The 16,672-nt window shown below is 46.9% G+C and overlaps 1 protein-coding gene across 3 annotated transcripts in view; it reads left to right on the top strand.

Annotated features, from left to right (window-relative positions):
• The window catches only part of AMOTL1 (angiomotin like 1), a 74,366-nt gene extending 57,917 nt beyond the window's left edge, over positions 1-16,449 (top strand). For all 3 annotated transcript variants that reach the window (XM_075050083.1, XM_075050081.1, XM_075050082.1), the window contains 6 exons: positions 4,139-4,288; positions 7,947-8,137; positions 9,460-9,585; positions 11,473-11,699; positions 11,865-12,134; positions 13,477-16,449. In XM_075050083.1, coding sequence (XP_074906184.1) covers positions 4,139-4,288; positions 7,947-8,137; positions 9,460-9,585; positions 11,473-11,699; positions 11,865-12,134; positions 13,477-13,580 — 1,068 coding nt within the window. In that variant the 3' untranslated portion in view covers positions 13,581-16,449. The remainder of the gene's footprint in view (positions 1-4,138; positions 4,289-7,946; positions 8,138-9,459; positions 9,586-11,472; positions 11,700-11,864; positions 12,135-13,476) is intronic.
• Positions 16,450-16,672: the final 223 nt, after the last annotated feature.

Raw genomic sequence — 16,672 nt, 5'->3', positions numbered from 1 at the left:
GGAGTTCAAATGAATTTTATCCCAGCTGGCATGTTTTAATTGTTCAAGGCAGTATCGTGCAGGTTGGGTGAAGTGCAGCTAATCTGTGGCTGCTGGTGTGTGCCCAAGCTCCTGTGCTCCCTTTCCATGGCTTTTGGCCTGTTCCATCACTAAATCAGTGCACCTTTTCAACAGTCTCCAGTGTTTCTGGAGCTCAGTTTGACACATATGCAGCAGATATTGTTGAAGTTTTGAACCTTCATCTTAAACCAGGGATTTTTACTATGATTTGGAATATATTGAAGGAAACACAAAATCGCTCAAATGAAAATGACTGCTGTTATTAACAGATTTCTACCTCGTGTACTGCTTTGTAAATCCACCCAGATTTCTTCTACCACCAGAATGTAATTAAGTGTAAAAGCTTTTTAAATCAAGGCTTGAGAAATAAGCAGTAGCTACTAAGTTGAATTAACATAAGATAGCGTACTATGTAAATCTGCATTATCCTGAGTGCCTGCTAGTAGAAGGATTTAATTCAAAAATATGTAGGTGGTATTATCACCACATGTCATTTAGGAGACTGTTGCTGGAATTGTGTGTCTGGTCCACGCTTTGGATAGAAGACTGAATAATTGGAGAGGGTTCAGAAAACAGCCGTAGAATTTATTTGGGGCCCAGAAGCTGTTCTTTGCTGTGAACAATTAAAATGAAGAGGTGTCTGAGCTCCAGTCCATGCACATGAACATGAAGAAGGGATTGCTGTCAGCCAGATCAAACATTGCTCTTTAACATAAGAAGAAATAATGAAATGCAGTGTTTGGAGGCTGAAGCTGAGCAAATCAGTCCAGAAATAAAGAGTTAGAGTAATTAACACTGAAATACCCTACTTAGGGTGATAGTGGATTCTCCATCTCTTACAGTCTTTAACTTGAATCTCATATCTATAGAACAGATATTCTATAGCTCAAACTGGAGTTATGTTCCTAGTGCAGATATTTTTCCAAGACCCATTCATCTTTACTCAGATTTATTTGCTTGGATTATACCCTTTTAGCCTTAGCTCTTCTTCATCTTTATTTTTCTAATCCCTGGGACAAGGGCAGTGTTCAGGCAAGTTTGCTGATCTTGTGAATATGTGAATTGTTTCATTAAATGCTTCTTGCTCAGTAGATCACAATTTGGAAACAGAACAAGAAGTAATTTGTTTAAATTGCATAAGAGAAAGCCAGATTAGGCATTGGGGTAAAAGTTTTCTGGCAGTAAAGGAAAATAAGCCATGAAGTAGTTTGCAGGGGAAGGTTGTGGCGTCCCTACCCCTGGAGAGTTTTGTAAACAGATTATACAGACATGTGCCAGGTTTTAGGTAGAGTTGATCCTACCTTGCAGCCGGAGGATGGACTGGTACCTCTCCAGGTGCCATCAAGCTTTGTTTTATTTGAGTCTGTGTGCCTGTGCGCTAGTGGAGCTCAGTATAATGTATTTCTGATTGCAGTCCCCCTCCCTTACGAATGCATACTGCACTGACAAGCCCATTAGTTTAAATGACAACATTTTGTACTTAGATTTTTAAATGTGTGTGTGAATTTTTTGCTTATGAATCTACAGACAGGATAGAAAGGTCAGAATTGGCTCAAGAACCTCTCTCTACGTTTATGAATGTGGGAACTATCTTGTTGCATATCTCCAGCAAAATTGTTTTCTAATGCGGTGGACACGTGTGCATCACCTCACCCACATGGGCAGAGGTGCACTCATGCGCAAGTGTGTTGAATCCCGGGGCTTAGAGGGCTGCTGCAAAGCCAAATTCTGGCTGCTGTGGTACAGATGGACCCTCCAACATCTGGCAGGACACAGGGGAGCAGATGAAGTCTGCTGCCGAGGAGGAACCCTGGAGGAGCCCCCTTCTCTTCTCTGATTGACGCTGGTACAGCTGTGAGGTGGCCCAGGCACCTTCTTACTGCCAAAATAGCACATTCAGCAAGAAGCCACCGCTGTGTCTGTCTTGCCAAGTTGTGAGCTCCCGAGGAACGCAATCTTTGTGCTGCTGCCAGTGACTAGTGGGGATTATAATCTCATTAATTTTCATGGAAAGCCCCGGGAGCCGTAAGTGTTAGCCTGGATTACAGCAGGGCTAGGAAGGTCACACTGCCAGTTGTTGGCTCTGGCTGGGGAGGTTTGTTTAAGCCAAGCTTCGCTTTTGCTGTGAACAAGCCTGTATTTCACTTCACATGTGACATGGATGGATTTAGGATGGCAGAAGAGGGATTTCAAGAAAAAGTGATTTTATTATCATTATAATCAGTGGGAGGGGACCTAGGTGAATCCAGCATCACACAAGTAAAAAAAACCAAACCAACTTTGCAGCATGGGAGTCTTGGGCTAAGCAGAGGACTCTGGGTGAAGGGGAGACCCACAGAGCCAGGGGGACCCAGCACTAGTGTTTATTTGCTCCACATGCCCAGGAACAAGGCAGCAAACTTCTCACTACATCCCCTAGATATTTAGACAAAGATATTTTGTGGCTATAGCTCCTATATCATAACCCACATTGTAGTTAATTTCAGTAGTGATTTAACTACTTAAAAGAGGTAGGCACTAGGATATCATTTTGGCCCTGGCCTCGCCAGCTCACAGCACCTCTCCAGCCTCTTTTATTTATATAGTTCCCCAGTGCTGACTGGGGTTAATGCTTTTTTCTGTCTCCTGTTTTGCTTCTGAAAAACTTCAGGTCTCTAACAAGTGTGCAAATAAATGAGGGAGACTAGAAGTCCTAAAGAGGATCTTATTGATCATGGCAATGACTTTGAGCATCCCCCATTAGCCCCCAGGCTGCAGATGGGGTCCAGCTGAGGCTAGGCAAAGTCTGCATGATCCAGCATTCAAACTGATTCACCCTCCCTTTCTGAGTAAGGGGGCTGATGAGAGTGTTTTGGGGTCTTTTGGGGTTCATCAAGGTCTTTTGGGGTTTGCAGCTTCAGCTTGTCTGCACTGTTGCTTTCTCTACTACAAGGCAGATATCTTTAGAAAGGTAAATTTATTCATTCTTGTGAAGAGAAAATTCATGACAAAAGGTTGGGGAAGAAGAGGAGAACTGGGTTTCCCGAGGTTGGGACTGCAGCCCATGGGGTGAGCAGGCAGACCCTGCTGCCCCATGGGCAAGTTTTCAGATCAGCGTCCACACTCCCCAGGGACGAGGAGTGCTCACAGACACCCAGGTGTGTCTGGCCTCCGTGAGTTCACCCCTTCTCCGTGCTGGATTTTGGCTGGGGATCAGGTTTCAGCACAGGCTTTGCTGCCCGTCCCAGTGCCCAGCACAGCTGATGCCCAGCATGTCCGGCGTCTGCAGCCTTCTCTCCCCAAGGGCTCTCGCTTACCAGTTCCTGCTGTGAGCCCCGATAGCGATTACCTGAGGTGTCACTGAGTGCCTGGTGGCATGGTAGGAGGCCAGAAGAAGTGGGGATAGCCGCTGAGCACCCTGAACATCTGCAGTCCACTTGCAAATTCCTTTTGGGGTATGCTGCTTGAGCAATCTCTTGCCATAAACCCCCGTATTGCAAAATCCTTGTGTCATGTTTAGCCCTTCAGTAATTGCATTATATACATAAGGAGGGCCTGGCTTTAGGTGCCAGCACATCTATATATCGGCATGGCCAAGCCCATGAGCAGAGTAGAGCAGGTGGAGCTCTTCTGGCTGCTGGCACTCCGCTGGTTCCACCTGCGTTGAACAGATACGCAGGGTTGAAAAAAAAGAGACTGTTTGGGTGAAGACAATGTGCCGAGTGTCACCAGTCAATAAAACCCACTGGGATTCCTCTTAGCTGAGGCCAGCCGGTGTGCTTGCCCAGAGAGTATTGACCAACATGATGGCTCTTGCTTAGAAACGGCCAGGGGGTTTCATGGCTAGCGGATCCCCAGTGGGTGGAAGATCTGGGCAGTGTTCCCTCTGAAAGGGGTAGAGCTGCCCCAGCAATGCCTGCTGTGCCCTTTCCCTGCCCATCAAAGGGGCACCATCCTTCCTCTAGAGAAACTCTCCGAAGCAAACAGCCAAAGGCATGCTCGAGCCCAATACATGCCTGCAAGTGCACCAGGGTCCTGGCAGCCCAGAGTTGGGGTACGGTGCCCCCCCCCAGCATCGCTGACGCCCTGTCCCCCACAGCTGCGCAGGAAGCAGGCCTATGTGGAGAAGGTGGAGAAGCTGCAGCAGGCGCTGACGCAGCTGCAGGCAGCCTGCGAGAAGAGGGAGCAGATGGAGCGGCGGCTGCGCACGCGCCTGGAGCGGGAGCTGGACTCGCTGCGGATGCAGCAGGTGAGGATGGGGTGGTCTGTGCGGGACCCCAGCACAGGACCTTCGGCGTTGCTCTTAAAAAGGGACGGTCGCTGGCAGCCCTGCCAGGTGCCACCTTGCTTTTGGGTTCAGGTCGTTGGGCTTTCCACCTAAGCTTTTCCTTTGGATGGGGTTGTAGATGCCCCATCATTGGAAGTGGTCAAGGCCAGGTTGGATGGGGCTTTGAGCAACCTGGTCTAGTGGAAGGTGTCCCTGGCCATGACAGAAGGGTTGAACTTAGATGATCTTTGAAGGTCCCTTCCAACCCAAACCACTCTATGATTCTAACTCCTGATCTTCAGCAAAGAATGGGGGAGCTCCGCAGTGGGGCTGCTGGACGCAGCCAAGCCCTGCCTGCTGCAGTGCTGGGAGGTCCTGGATTGCCAGCCCAAAGGCAGGCAGGGCTCTGCCCCCATGTATCCCCCCTACCTGCTGGGGGAAAAAAACATCCTTCCAGGTTTCTCTCCAGCAATCGCAGATTGTGCAAGATCAGCTCCACGCTGAAGGAGGAGAGGGAGGGTGCGGTACACGTGGGCGTGAGATTTAGCCCACAGATTTTGGCTGATATTTCATTGAAAAAGCAAGGTAGGATGGTGTGGGATTTGGTGTGAGCAAGAGCTTGGGCCGTATTTGTTCTGGGCAAAGCTGATGTACGCGGTTCACAGAAACCTCTACCCATGACAGATCTGGAGACAAATGGTGTCATCTTCAGACAATAAATTATTTAAATATCAGTCCAGTCCAGAATGGGCTAGAAGTGTACATTTGTATTTCTGTGTATGTATGTCCCCTTGTTTTTTGGCAGCCTTGTGTCCTTAGAGGCATAGCGTTATGCTCGTATTTTATGCACAGTTATTCCTTCATTATTTCTCCTCCATCCCCAAGTCCCAAAGTCCAGTCATCTGTGAAAAAGAGAAAAAAAAAAAAAGTACGAGGAGGTTGCAGGGAGGATTTCCAGGCTAGAGCTGGCACTGAGTGCCAAATACATGGGCATTGGCTCCAGAGGAGAGTGAGCAGATGTACTAAGTGTATCAAACCACTGCTTAGGGAAAACCCAGCAACATAAGCAAAGCATGATGCTCCTGTAACTCTTGAAGGGCTCACTCACATCTCTGTCGATGCACACATCTGCTACAATAACCCTTCCTTATTTATGAGCCATTAGTGGAGACCAAAGCAGCTGTTATGCAGAGCTTGTGCCGCCAGAAAGCAGAGGGGCTGATCCTGCCGGCAGGGTGTGATCGGGAAATAGCTCTACAGGCAGTATCAGCAGTTTGCAGTCGTGAGGTGGCCAGACCTGAGAGCATTCCCTTCTCACCAGCACCCACAGGGCAGGGCAGGTCCCCCAGTACCCCTCCGACAGCATCAGTCTCACTGCTGCTCCCTGGAGACCCTTCCCATCCATCTTGGCCCTTCCTTGCTGCCATATAAGTGCATTAAGTCTTTCTTGCCCTGTCCACCATGGGCTTGTTGTTCCTGTCTTCTCACAGTAGTTCTTCTCAGTTGCCCCTTAGCCCGCTTTCCTCCAATTTAACAAAGAAACTACATGGGGTATGACATGCTAATGCTGGTGTAAATGAAAGAACATTTGAGAAAAGTACAATTAAAATTCAAATGAAGATAAAACTAGAACTAGGAAAGGTTTTGTTCTGTGGGCAGGAATATAGGGACAAATCGATATATTAAGTAACTGGGACGGACTGTCGTGGAAGTCCTTGTCTTGGGAGTTCAGACTACATCTGCTCATTTTGGCAGAAAATTCCTCTGTAACTTACAGATTGCTTAATTTTTAATTTTTTTTTTGGCACTGTAATTAGTAATTGCATTTTGGGTTGCCATAGTTCTCAAATGCCTGCACCAGTTCCCTCTAGTAAGTTTTAAGAAGAAAGATACTCTAACTTCATGTCTCACCTATCAGCTTCGAGAGGAGACTTCGGCATATTTTAGCTATTGTTATTTATACTTTTTGTTTTATGAGCCACAAAGCTGCAGTGAATCTTGCATCAAAATGCCCCAACTTTTTACTTCAGAGCTGTCTTCGTTGAGTTATCAAAGTTATATCTACTGAAACATTTTCTCATTGCAGAGGAAAAAAGAGCTTTTTTTCTCCTTTTTACTGGAGTCAGTAGAAGAGACGCAGCACACAAAGGGACAGCAAGCCAGAGTCTCTTCTGTCCCTGGCTTGTTGGTAACTGAGTCCAAACCGCAAATCTTCATTATCACTGATGCATAAGCTAGGACCAAAAAAAATCCCTTTGACTTAGTGTTGCAGGCTGAGCATGCAGGGCTGGCAGAGGTTTTGACTCAGAAGACAACAGGCACCTGTGACGTCTCAAGATGCCATTTACAGACCAGGACCGTGCTTCTAAAATATTACCTTGCTGCCAGAGATTTGACAATATTTGAAGTGTAAACACTATTTTTTGCAGGAGCAGAGTCGCAGCTGTTGCTCCTAAGGGCTGCACCGTGTTGCACTTCCATGTCGTTACCGCACTAAAGGCAGAGGCTGCAGCCCTCCCCTGGTATCTCTAGTTTCCCATAAGCAGGAGATAAGTGTCTAGAAGGAGGAAATGTGGTTTGGAAAATGGCAACGGTTGCTGCAGCCCTCACTGCGCTGTGATGGTACAGCTTTGCCAGTGGAAGTTCGTGGTGTACCATGGATGAAAAGCTGGTGCTCCCGAGACAGTGTCCCCTTTAACACAATACTGGGCACTGTGGAGTGTAACAAATCTCTTGCATTTTTTGTTTAAAAAAAATTTACTTCTACTGAGTTCTCCCAGAGCTTTGTGCCTCTCCCCTTGGTGTGCATGTATCCCACTCAACCTCTGCTGAGCCAAGGACTGTATCACCATCCTCCTCCGCTCTCCACCAGCAGTGAGAGGAGCTCAGGGCAGCTACCCATACTGCTTAGGTGCTTTAATTAAGTGCCTATAACTGGGTGGGATAAGTCCTGCCTGGGTAAGTGTTTTCCTCACAGCGTAGATGCAAAGGGTTACACACCCGTTGCTGCTTGTCAGCATCCCATGGGAGCCAGCCTGCAGTGGCTGGGGTTCTTCTGCCCTTCCATCAGAAAGTTACCTGCTGCACCACAGAAAGCATCTCCTGAGGGTACAAGAGAACTAATGTGCCAGAAGAGACAGGCATAAATCCACATCTGGGGTGTTTTCCCAGCTGCTGTTTTAAATAGGTTACATGTAGCTAGGTTATGTCACTTTTTTTTCTGCTTTTATATATAAACCCTCTGGTAATAACTGCCTGTCCATACCGAGCACTGCCCAGCCATGTGATGAAGTCCCAGCGAGAAGAATATCTTTTAAAGCTTCATTGCTTCTTTTCCCTACCAGCTTTTTTTCCTACCCATTCCCTTGGCTTGGGGTATCCCATGAAATCCCTGCACATCCAGGGAGCAGCCAGATCCCTACTTCCATCAGCAAGGTCTGGAGAAGCATGTCCTGGGGTTGCGCACGTGGTCAACCTGCCTGTCCTCCTGCAACCTAAGGGATTTAGCCTGGGGTTTCCGCCTGCCCCCGTCAAAAGACACAGGGATGTCTTTGCATGCTCCAGAGAAGTGGGGGAAAAAAGGGTCAGCAGCTCCCATACTTGGCAGAGGGTGAATATCTGTCACTATTCCCACCGGCAGAGGCAGGGCAGCTACCAGGCGAGCAGCCTCCCGGAGCACAACGCCCCAGCCCTGATGGAGCTGGTGCGGGAGAAGGAGGAGAGGATCCTGGCCTTGGAAGCCGACATGACCAAGTGGGAACAGAAGTACCTGGAGGAGAGTACAATCAGGCACTTTGCCATGAATGCCGTGGCCACAGCTGCGACGGAGAGGTAAGATGGCCCTGCTGCAAGCAAGCGGCTCTCTTCACCATGGAAAGCACGGGGGGATAATAAGGAATGGATATTTTCTTAAGGCTGGATTTTGTTTGCCTTTCCCTGCTGAGTCACACCGCCAGGGTTAATGCATCTCTCCATGGTGTCATGCCAGTGAGATACAGGTTAAGACAGGATTTACCCTTCTGACTGGGTCTAAAAGTTTATCAAATCCAGGCACCAGACTCAAGCAGTGGCCTCAACGGTAAAGTCTCGGGCTGCCGAATTACACAGCATAGGTAAGGCAGCTCCCCCCCACCGCACTGATGGAGCGAGCAGGGACTGTTGATATATGGCTGCATCCATCCCACGGTCTGCAACGTGGTTGTTTAACCTAGTTTTAGAACCCTGTAATGAGGGAAATTTTGTGGCCTAAGTCCCCTCTTTCACTGCTTCATTAAGCTTGAAATTAAAAAGGTTCTCCCGATAGTTAAGCTAAACCTCTTTACTGCAAATTACCTCAACTGATTCTTGTCCTTCCCAGGTGTACACAATGAACAACAGATCACTGTTGATGTTGTAACAGCCTTGTAAATATTGGAAGACAGATACCCCTTTGGTATCTTCCCTGGCCTGAACTAACTTACTTCCTTCGGCCATTCCTCACATGTCCTAGTGTAAACCCCTTCCTATTCCCATTACATTTGTCTGGACTGTCTCCAGTTTGTCTGTGTTGAAGCATGGTGCCCAAAAGCACACAAGGCACTGCAGCGAGGCTTTCCAGTGATGAGGAGGATGGGATAATTAACTTCTTGCCCCAGTTTCTTAGAAGCCAAATCCCCTGAAAACATCCTAAAATGAGATTTCCCTTTGAAATGCGGTTAAGCGTGTGGCTCAGGATGATCCTTTTCTTTTGCACTCCAGTCTAGGCAGCATTTCCAGTGCTATTTTTCAACTTCCAAAGTGTACAATTTGGTTTCTTGTTTGCGATGTAGCATTGCTGACTTGGGACCATTTTGCCAGTGAAGGAGTCCCTTTGATGTCTGACCCTGTTCTTCAGGATGGTTGTTAGCCCCATAGGGGTTGCCCACGATTTCAGCATGCTCTCTCTTCCATCAGCCCAGTTAATTAATGGTGTTAATGACTAAACCGAAGCCAAGAGCAGCCCACAGCAAGATGACCCATTGCTAGATAGCCATCCACTTGGCAGGCAACCATTGCTAGCTTGATCTTTGAACGTGGGTGGGTTTGGGGTTTTCTTTGCAAGTGCCAATCTCACCTGCAAAAGCCACCCTCGTGGTCTCAGGAGCCTGACTCGCTGTGTTGAACCGCTTTGCCAGGGACGCCTCGGCCCCGAGCCACTCACGCAACGGCAGCTACGGTGAGAGCGCGCTGGAGGTGCGAGGCTGGCAGGAGGAGGAGGAGATTGTGCAAGCCAACCGGCGCTGCCAGGACATGGAGTACACGTAAGGGGCCGTCATGCCGTACCTGCTTGTCGTGGTGTTTGGGCTGGGTTCAGATAAACCAGGATGCCCTTCTGTTCCTTCCTGCATGCCTGGAAAGGATGGGCGTAGCTTCACTTTGACTTAGTTTTGCTCTTCAGCATTAAAACAGGGATGAAAGAGTTGCTGTCGTTAGATAATGTCCTCCCTACCTTCCTGTTAGACCTCCTCTGTGCCAAAAACTACCTTCTTACAAAGCAGAGGCTGTTTCACTATTTAAAGTAGGTTGGCATGCGAGGAAGCTGAATGCTTGTTTAATCTCGGTGAAAATCCCTCTCTGGAAACAAGAGCATCTGGTTGTAAAAGCTGAAGTTGTAATCCCACTCCTACATAATCAGCAACACGAGGGCTTGCCTTTGCCTCGCTCTTCACTCCTTGCCTGCTTACTGCTCTTTCTAGATACACTAAGTTTCCCACATCCAAGTTGTATAATGGTCACATTGGCATTTAGGAACAAACCTGCAAAATTTAGCACCATGAGCACCGCTAAAAAAGATGCATTTACAAGTGGTAGAAGATATAAAATAAACTTTACTGGGCACAGGCAGTCAGCAAGAGTAATGTTCATTGTTGCAGATACTTCTCCATTTTCAGCACACAACTGGACACGTGGCCATGTAGTTCAATGAGCGTTAGACCTGGGCAGTATTTTTAATCCATAATTTTTTCCTGGTGAAAAATGGCCTTTTGATGAGTAAAAATCCCTTGAGAAAGTTTGTGTATTCCTCTAGCTTTTTACTGAAAAACTATTTAAAATCTGTTCTTCAGTGCTGGCTTCCCTACAAAAACACTGGTCTGCAGACACTTTTATAAAAAGGTATATTTGTTGCTTGTGGAAAATATCAGTGACTGTTTTTACTGAGTTTGGGTTTTGTTTTCCACTCACAGATGGAAGCTAATTCTGCCTCCAGTGAGTTTTGCCATTGGCTTCATTAAAGATAGATTAGGATCTTGTGGTTTCATTGCAAATTAGACATCTGATTATGAAGACTAATACCAACATGAAGTTACTAGCTATCTCCCTTGTACATATAGGTTTTCCAGATGTGGCATTTTAGCTTTCACTGCTTCACAAAATGCAGCTGCATTGGACTATATATTGTACATCACAGTCAAGCTATAGTTATCTGGCTGTCATATTGTACATGTACAATTATATGTTTTTTTAATGTTGTTTGCAGTCTTTCGGTATGATTCGATGTTAATCATTACTGGAGAAAAGTCTCAGATAATCCTATTTTTTTGTGATTTGAGAGTCTTCAGGGTCTGTATGAGAGAAGTAGTGAGCTTTGCTCGGCTCTACACACCGTGTGCTGATTGTTTCTGCAGCGGTGAGGGAGAAGCAAGAGCCCAGCCCAGCTGTTAGAGAAACCGAAGGGAACCTTTCCACTCACTTCAGCAGGTCTTTACTCCAGCTGATGACAGACTGGAACCATGGGGTTAACTCAGACTGCCAAAGGAGGGTTTCCAGATGTGGCCCCGATGTATTATGGTGGTGGAATTTGCCTGTGTGTTTGTGTTCTGGTGAAGGTAGCAATCTGCAGCCTGGTCAAGATACTGCCCTGTTGCTCCTGCTGGGTTGGTAAAGCCACAGCAATAGATGGATTCAGTTAACCTTGCAGAAAGGAGTTCCCAGTTTTGGCTTAATAGCTAGAAACGCTGCCTCTTTGAAGTGCATGGTTATCCTCAGAGGAACTGGTGGGAGCTGCCTTGTCCGAGCCGCTGAAAACCAGAGGGGACAGAGCAGCAGGGCACGTACGCGGGCACCCATCCTGCTGCCCCAGGGTGGGGAGACCTGCCCATATAAACCCTTTTTCCATTCCTGTAAGCACAGCATTCGTATTTTGGCAGAATAAAGAATCTCCATGCCAAAATAATTGAGAAGGATGCCATGATCAAGGTCCTTCAGCAACGCTCACGGAAGGACCCTGGGAAAGCCGACAGCGCCAGCCTGCGACCGGCTCGGTCTGTCCCCTCCATCGCTGCTGCTACGGGCGTGCATTCGCGCCAGACCTCGCTCACCAGCAACCAGATAGCTGAGGAGAAGAAGGAAGAGAAGATCTGGAAGGGAAGCATAGGTGAGCTCAGTTTTTGGTTAAGCTTTGGCTCATCCATCACTTTGTCCTAATCGTTCTGCTTGAGCTGAGCAGAAGTGCCTTGACCACAGCACGCGTTGCCCCGATGGCTCCTTTCCAGAGCGCTTGCCATGGGCTGCGATGTGACTGACCTTCCTGTGTTTTCAGGGCTACTCTTGGGGAAGGAGCACCACGACCACCCATCGGGCCCCTCACTGCCTCCTCCGCTGCCCTCCTTGTCCTGCATGCCCGTCCCAGTGCCGGTGGCCTCCCACGCGAAGACAGGCAGCAAAGACAGCAGCACCCAGACGGACAAAAGCACTGAGCTCTTCTGGCCCGCCGCAGCCTCCTTCCCCGGCCGTGGTCGGCTGGGTACCACCCCGTCGCACAGCCCGGCCCCACGGCCCCCAGGGACGCGAGTGACCGGCGAGAAACTGGGTGAGCTCTGCCGGATTCCCGCATCGGTGTGAAATGCCAGCACCCCCAGGGCTGTTAGCAGAGCCCCAGAGACAGCCCAGTATTGATGGAGCAGGGTAATGCCTTCACAATTTGTAAGGTGGTGAGGAGGTTTCTTCAGGGAAACTAAAATTGTAGGGAGAGAACTTTCCAAGGCTGCCTGGTCTGCCTTTGCAGACCTTTGTGCTTGGCAGCTTCTGTAAAGCTCCACTAACCTGTGGCAGGCAGAGTTTCCAACAAATGCAATTGTTCATGCTGCCAAAGATAAAATTATAGAGCTTCACACCTTGAAAACAACACACCTGCTCACGTACTCAGACTCTTCTCTTTTTTTCAACTTAAACCATGGTTAGTGAAAGCACCATTTTCTCCCTAATTTTTAAAGGAAACCTGGTGGGGGGTAATAGTAAGGAGAAAGTGGAGGGGGTTTTCTTGGGAGGGAGGTTAAAGAAATACAATTTTAATTATTTTTTGAAGGTGGAAACTGCTGGTTTGCAGCCCTAGCAAGGGAGACATTTATTCTACACACTATTTTGAAAAGGCCTTTTTCCTGCACATTCATCTCATCTCAAAAGCAAACCTTCCCTCTAAAAACATGCCATGTATCATTAATAGGGCTGAATATCACTGGTTCCTTGAAACTCTGGATTACTGTGTTTTGGGCAAGCCAGGTTGGAATTTATTTCCAGGTACTCTTAAAAAAGCTTCTCAATCTTTTCCTGCTTTTAAGGAACTAAGAGTCCTTCTTCCTGAATTTGACTGTCAAGAACTATTATGATGAAGATAAACATCTAACAACAGCTGTCATATATTGTGACAATTGGCCATATACATTCTCTTAGCCCATCCCACTGGCACAAAGTAATACATTTTAGATTAAACCACCTACCTGATTATTTTTGTACTGCCTTCATGATGTTTTAAACTCCTAAATTTTGTGTCTGATGCAGAATAGGAGTATACACATGGAGAGCTACTGTGGATCAGATGACAAGTAATGACTTGCTCAAGTGATGTAGACCTTTCACAAATGCCTGTTTCTCTCTAGGGCCACCGCTAGAGAGGTACTTTGGTCTGTATCTCTTAAATATCGTCTTTGTGCCTGCCCTTGGGGTCTGTGCACACTGACACACCAGCTGTCATTGTGTGGGGAATTTAGCATTACATGTTCTCAGCATCCTGATCCAATTTGGCTTTCAGTATGTAGGACATACAGTTAAGACATGCCTCACCGTCATCCCCCCAAAAATGGGCTTATATTTGCTTCAAACAATTTGCTGTTGAATTTGAGCTGAAGCCCAGCTTTCCCTTCTTTCCATTGCAGAGAACTCCAGCCACGGGAAGCCGCCTGACAGCAAAGGCAGAGTGAGCAGCTTGCTCCACAAGCCCGAGTTTCCAGATACGGACATGATGGAAGTCCTCATCTGAGCAGAGGACAGCATCTCTGGGGTTTTGTGTGCATACAGCCAGGTCCAAGATGGTCCTCAGTGTGCCAACCTTAAAAACTAACCCTGAGAGTTTGAAGAAAGATAAAGTTTGTGCCCGAAACGAAGCTTGAGTCTGATACATTGAGACTTTGGACCAGGCAAGAAGTCAGGAGTGCTGAAGAGGAGCGTTGAAATGAACGTCTGGGATTTTCTGAGCAGAAAGGGGTATTGAAAATGGAAGGTGGCATGAGAAGGGGATCATTGAGGGAAGAGGAAACTGCATTTTCTGGTAGTGAAGTTACAGACTGGGTGCACACTGTTGCTCTGTTTTCCTGCCTCTCTGCAGCTGGGACAGGGAGTGAAATCCTGGCACTTTTTGAAGTGAGAGGGAGTTTCTGAACAACCCAGGAGAAACTTGTATCTTCCTCAGTATCAAGTCATTTCTCAAAAGTATTCACTGCTTAATTTTGGTGAATAATTGGTCCGTAGGTGTACACGGCAGGTTCTTGTAAGTATTTGTTTGAAGTGGTGTGGTGTGGTTTTCCTGGGCAGGCAGGTCAGGTGCCTCTTTCCTGGCTGGACAAGTGTTGCTCTTGGAGCTGGATTTACAGTGCAAATATTCGTGTCTTGCAGCCTCAGAGCTTGCTGAGACTTCTTTTTTTGGTAGGAGCAGTTGTTGGCTGGAATTCCCATGGAGGATGAACCTAGAGGGGGGGAGGAGGACACCGCTGAAGCAATCCCTTTTGTAACGATGGGAAGGTTTCAGGAGGGAAACTTAGGGGAGGATCCCAGCAGCTCCCCAAAGGGCTGTGCACTGCAGAGCTCGTTCAGAGGGGGGTTGCGCGGGTGTGTTTTCAGTGGAGTTAAGCTGGGTTTGCATGTGAGATCAGAAGATGCCTTTTATCATGCACTGGTTCATAGTAGTGGAAGAATCAGTGTGTTTGTGGTAAGAACAGGATTTTTCCTTATTTTCAATGCCTACAGCCAAATCCTACCTTCCTTGAGCATACAAACCTGCCATTCAAGCTGATGTGGGACTGGGCATTAAGGGGTGTAGGATCAGGTCAGGAAGGGTTTAACTGCAAAGCAGTACATGAGGATCATCTGTTTTCTCTGCTGACCTGCAGTTTCTTTCAGCCTTGTTTTACCCAGAATGGAACATTTCTCATTTTCAGCTTAGTCCCTGATTTCTGTAAGAGGTGCAACTGTCTGTAAGACAGCCAACTCACCAGCTGTGTTAATCGTGGCATACCATTTGCTTCATGCATTGCACATGCGGATAGGGAAATTTTCCTCTGTGAGGTATTTTTGTATTGGATTTGTGGTTCCTGAACCTTGTGGTGGACTGTAATGACACTAAGAAGAACTTACCTTGGGGAAAAAGGGTGATGGGATTTTATGTGAAGCTGCCTAGAGTGGAAAAGTGGGAAGTGATCGTGTGCTCAGGGCTGTCTCCAGGTCACCCCTTCCTGTAGGTATTGAATTGGAGCCCTTGATTGTGAAAACACCAGGCACTTTAAATTCTGCTTTTGCTGAAAACTGAAGTCCTTGCAACCTCAAAGCCTTCAGGGGCCAGAGCCTTGCGCTCAGTACTGCCTGGCTGATACCTTTTTTTTTAAAAAACAAAATTGCTATGTTAAATCTATGCACTTATTTTTGCGTGTACATAGAATTAGACATATGTTGGTGTCGCCCTCTTTCTGATTTTTGCACTTGTTAAACAAAGTAGTGATAGGTAGGTTGTGCGGGCAAGCGAACTGTGTGTTTCAAGTATTAGCAGCTTTGCATTGTGAAACCAAATGTGTAAAACCCTTGGAAGATGTTACGCAGCTTAATATATGCCTTGTAAAATAATCTTATTTTTTTCTTTAAAGTTAATTTAAACGTTGTAAGTGTTTGCATAAAGATGGGTCTGTGTGTGGCCCACCTCCGTGGCCCTCCCTCAAGTGTCTGTGGTAGGAATGGGGCAGGAGGAAGACAAAGCAAGGGAATACAAGTAAAACTATGGTGAATATTTCATTTCATCATTTTTCTCCAAGAAATAAGGATACCCAGGTGCTTGGAAGTCTCTAAGCATTTTATTACCAGCTGTATTATTTCTTTTGATTAAACTGTTTAAGTTGTGTACAGGCAGACAGCTAGGCATCCAGCAGAAACAGTGTTGGATCAGCGTGCGTGATGTGGCTTTCAATTATGTTTGGTAGTAGTTCAGCTCAGCTTCTCCAAGTCGGCTAGAGCACTCCTCCTCCTCCTCCTCCCCATGGAGACCACAGTCCTGCCAGTTTCTGGTATCCAAAGGTGTGTTCACAATTGATGCTGCCCCAGATTCATGGTCACATATGGGAAACTGTTCGTTAGAGGCTATGGTGTAGGAGACAGTTCAAATAAACCCAAAGGTTCACTCTCCTCAATTGTGTTGAACCCAAGAGATGTTAGTTTTCCTGGAGGGAAGGTCTGGAGGACCAGTGGGTCTCCCCCCAGCCTGAGCACTAGCAGGACTTGCGTGGAGTACTACTGCCATATATCAGCCCCTCTCAGCAGAGGGGCGCAACTCCATTTGTGCTGGTTTTCCCAGCTCTTTGAACTGTTTTGTGTTTTGGGAAACTGTGCTGTAGCCATTCCAGGTGATGTTGGTAACTAGTTGTAAAATACTGTCATTTTTTATTGTCGTTGGTTGTATAGAGAAGTTGGTGTACAGTGTTGTACAGCTGGAGGGTTATTTGTACATACGGGAGAAAATGAAGAACGTTTTGTGTCACCCACAGCAAATACTGATATTGTTGGTCAGCCAAAGATTTCTTATTCTTTGCTGTTTAAACTTGTGCCTTAATATTGTATATAATAAATGTATAAACATGTTTATTTTCTCACTTTTCCAGTGTGAATATATTCAGTCCCCAAGAAGAAAGGACTTTTTTAACAATTCACTAAGCTTTGCACACAACGTGCTAAGACTAAGAAGTGATACCTCGGAGACTTTAAGGTTGCATCTTCTCTGTTTTTCATAGCTGTTAATGAAAGGCCCCACAGCAGGTGCCGCCGGTAGGTGTATGTGGGCACGAAATCAGTGGGTCTGCAAAGCAGAGGATCAAA

This window comes from Buteo buteo, chromosome 18 (assembly GCF_964188355.1).
Source record: "Buteo buteo chromosome 18, bButBut1.hap1.1, whole genome shotgun sequence".
Lineage (NCBI taxonomy): Eukaryota > Metazoa > Chordata > Aves > Accipitriformes > Accipitridae > Buteo > Buteo buteo.
This window is presented reverse-complemented; position numbering and strand designations above follow the sequence as displayed.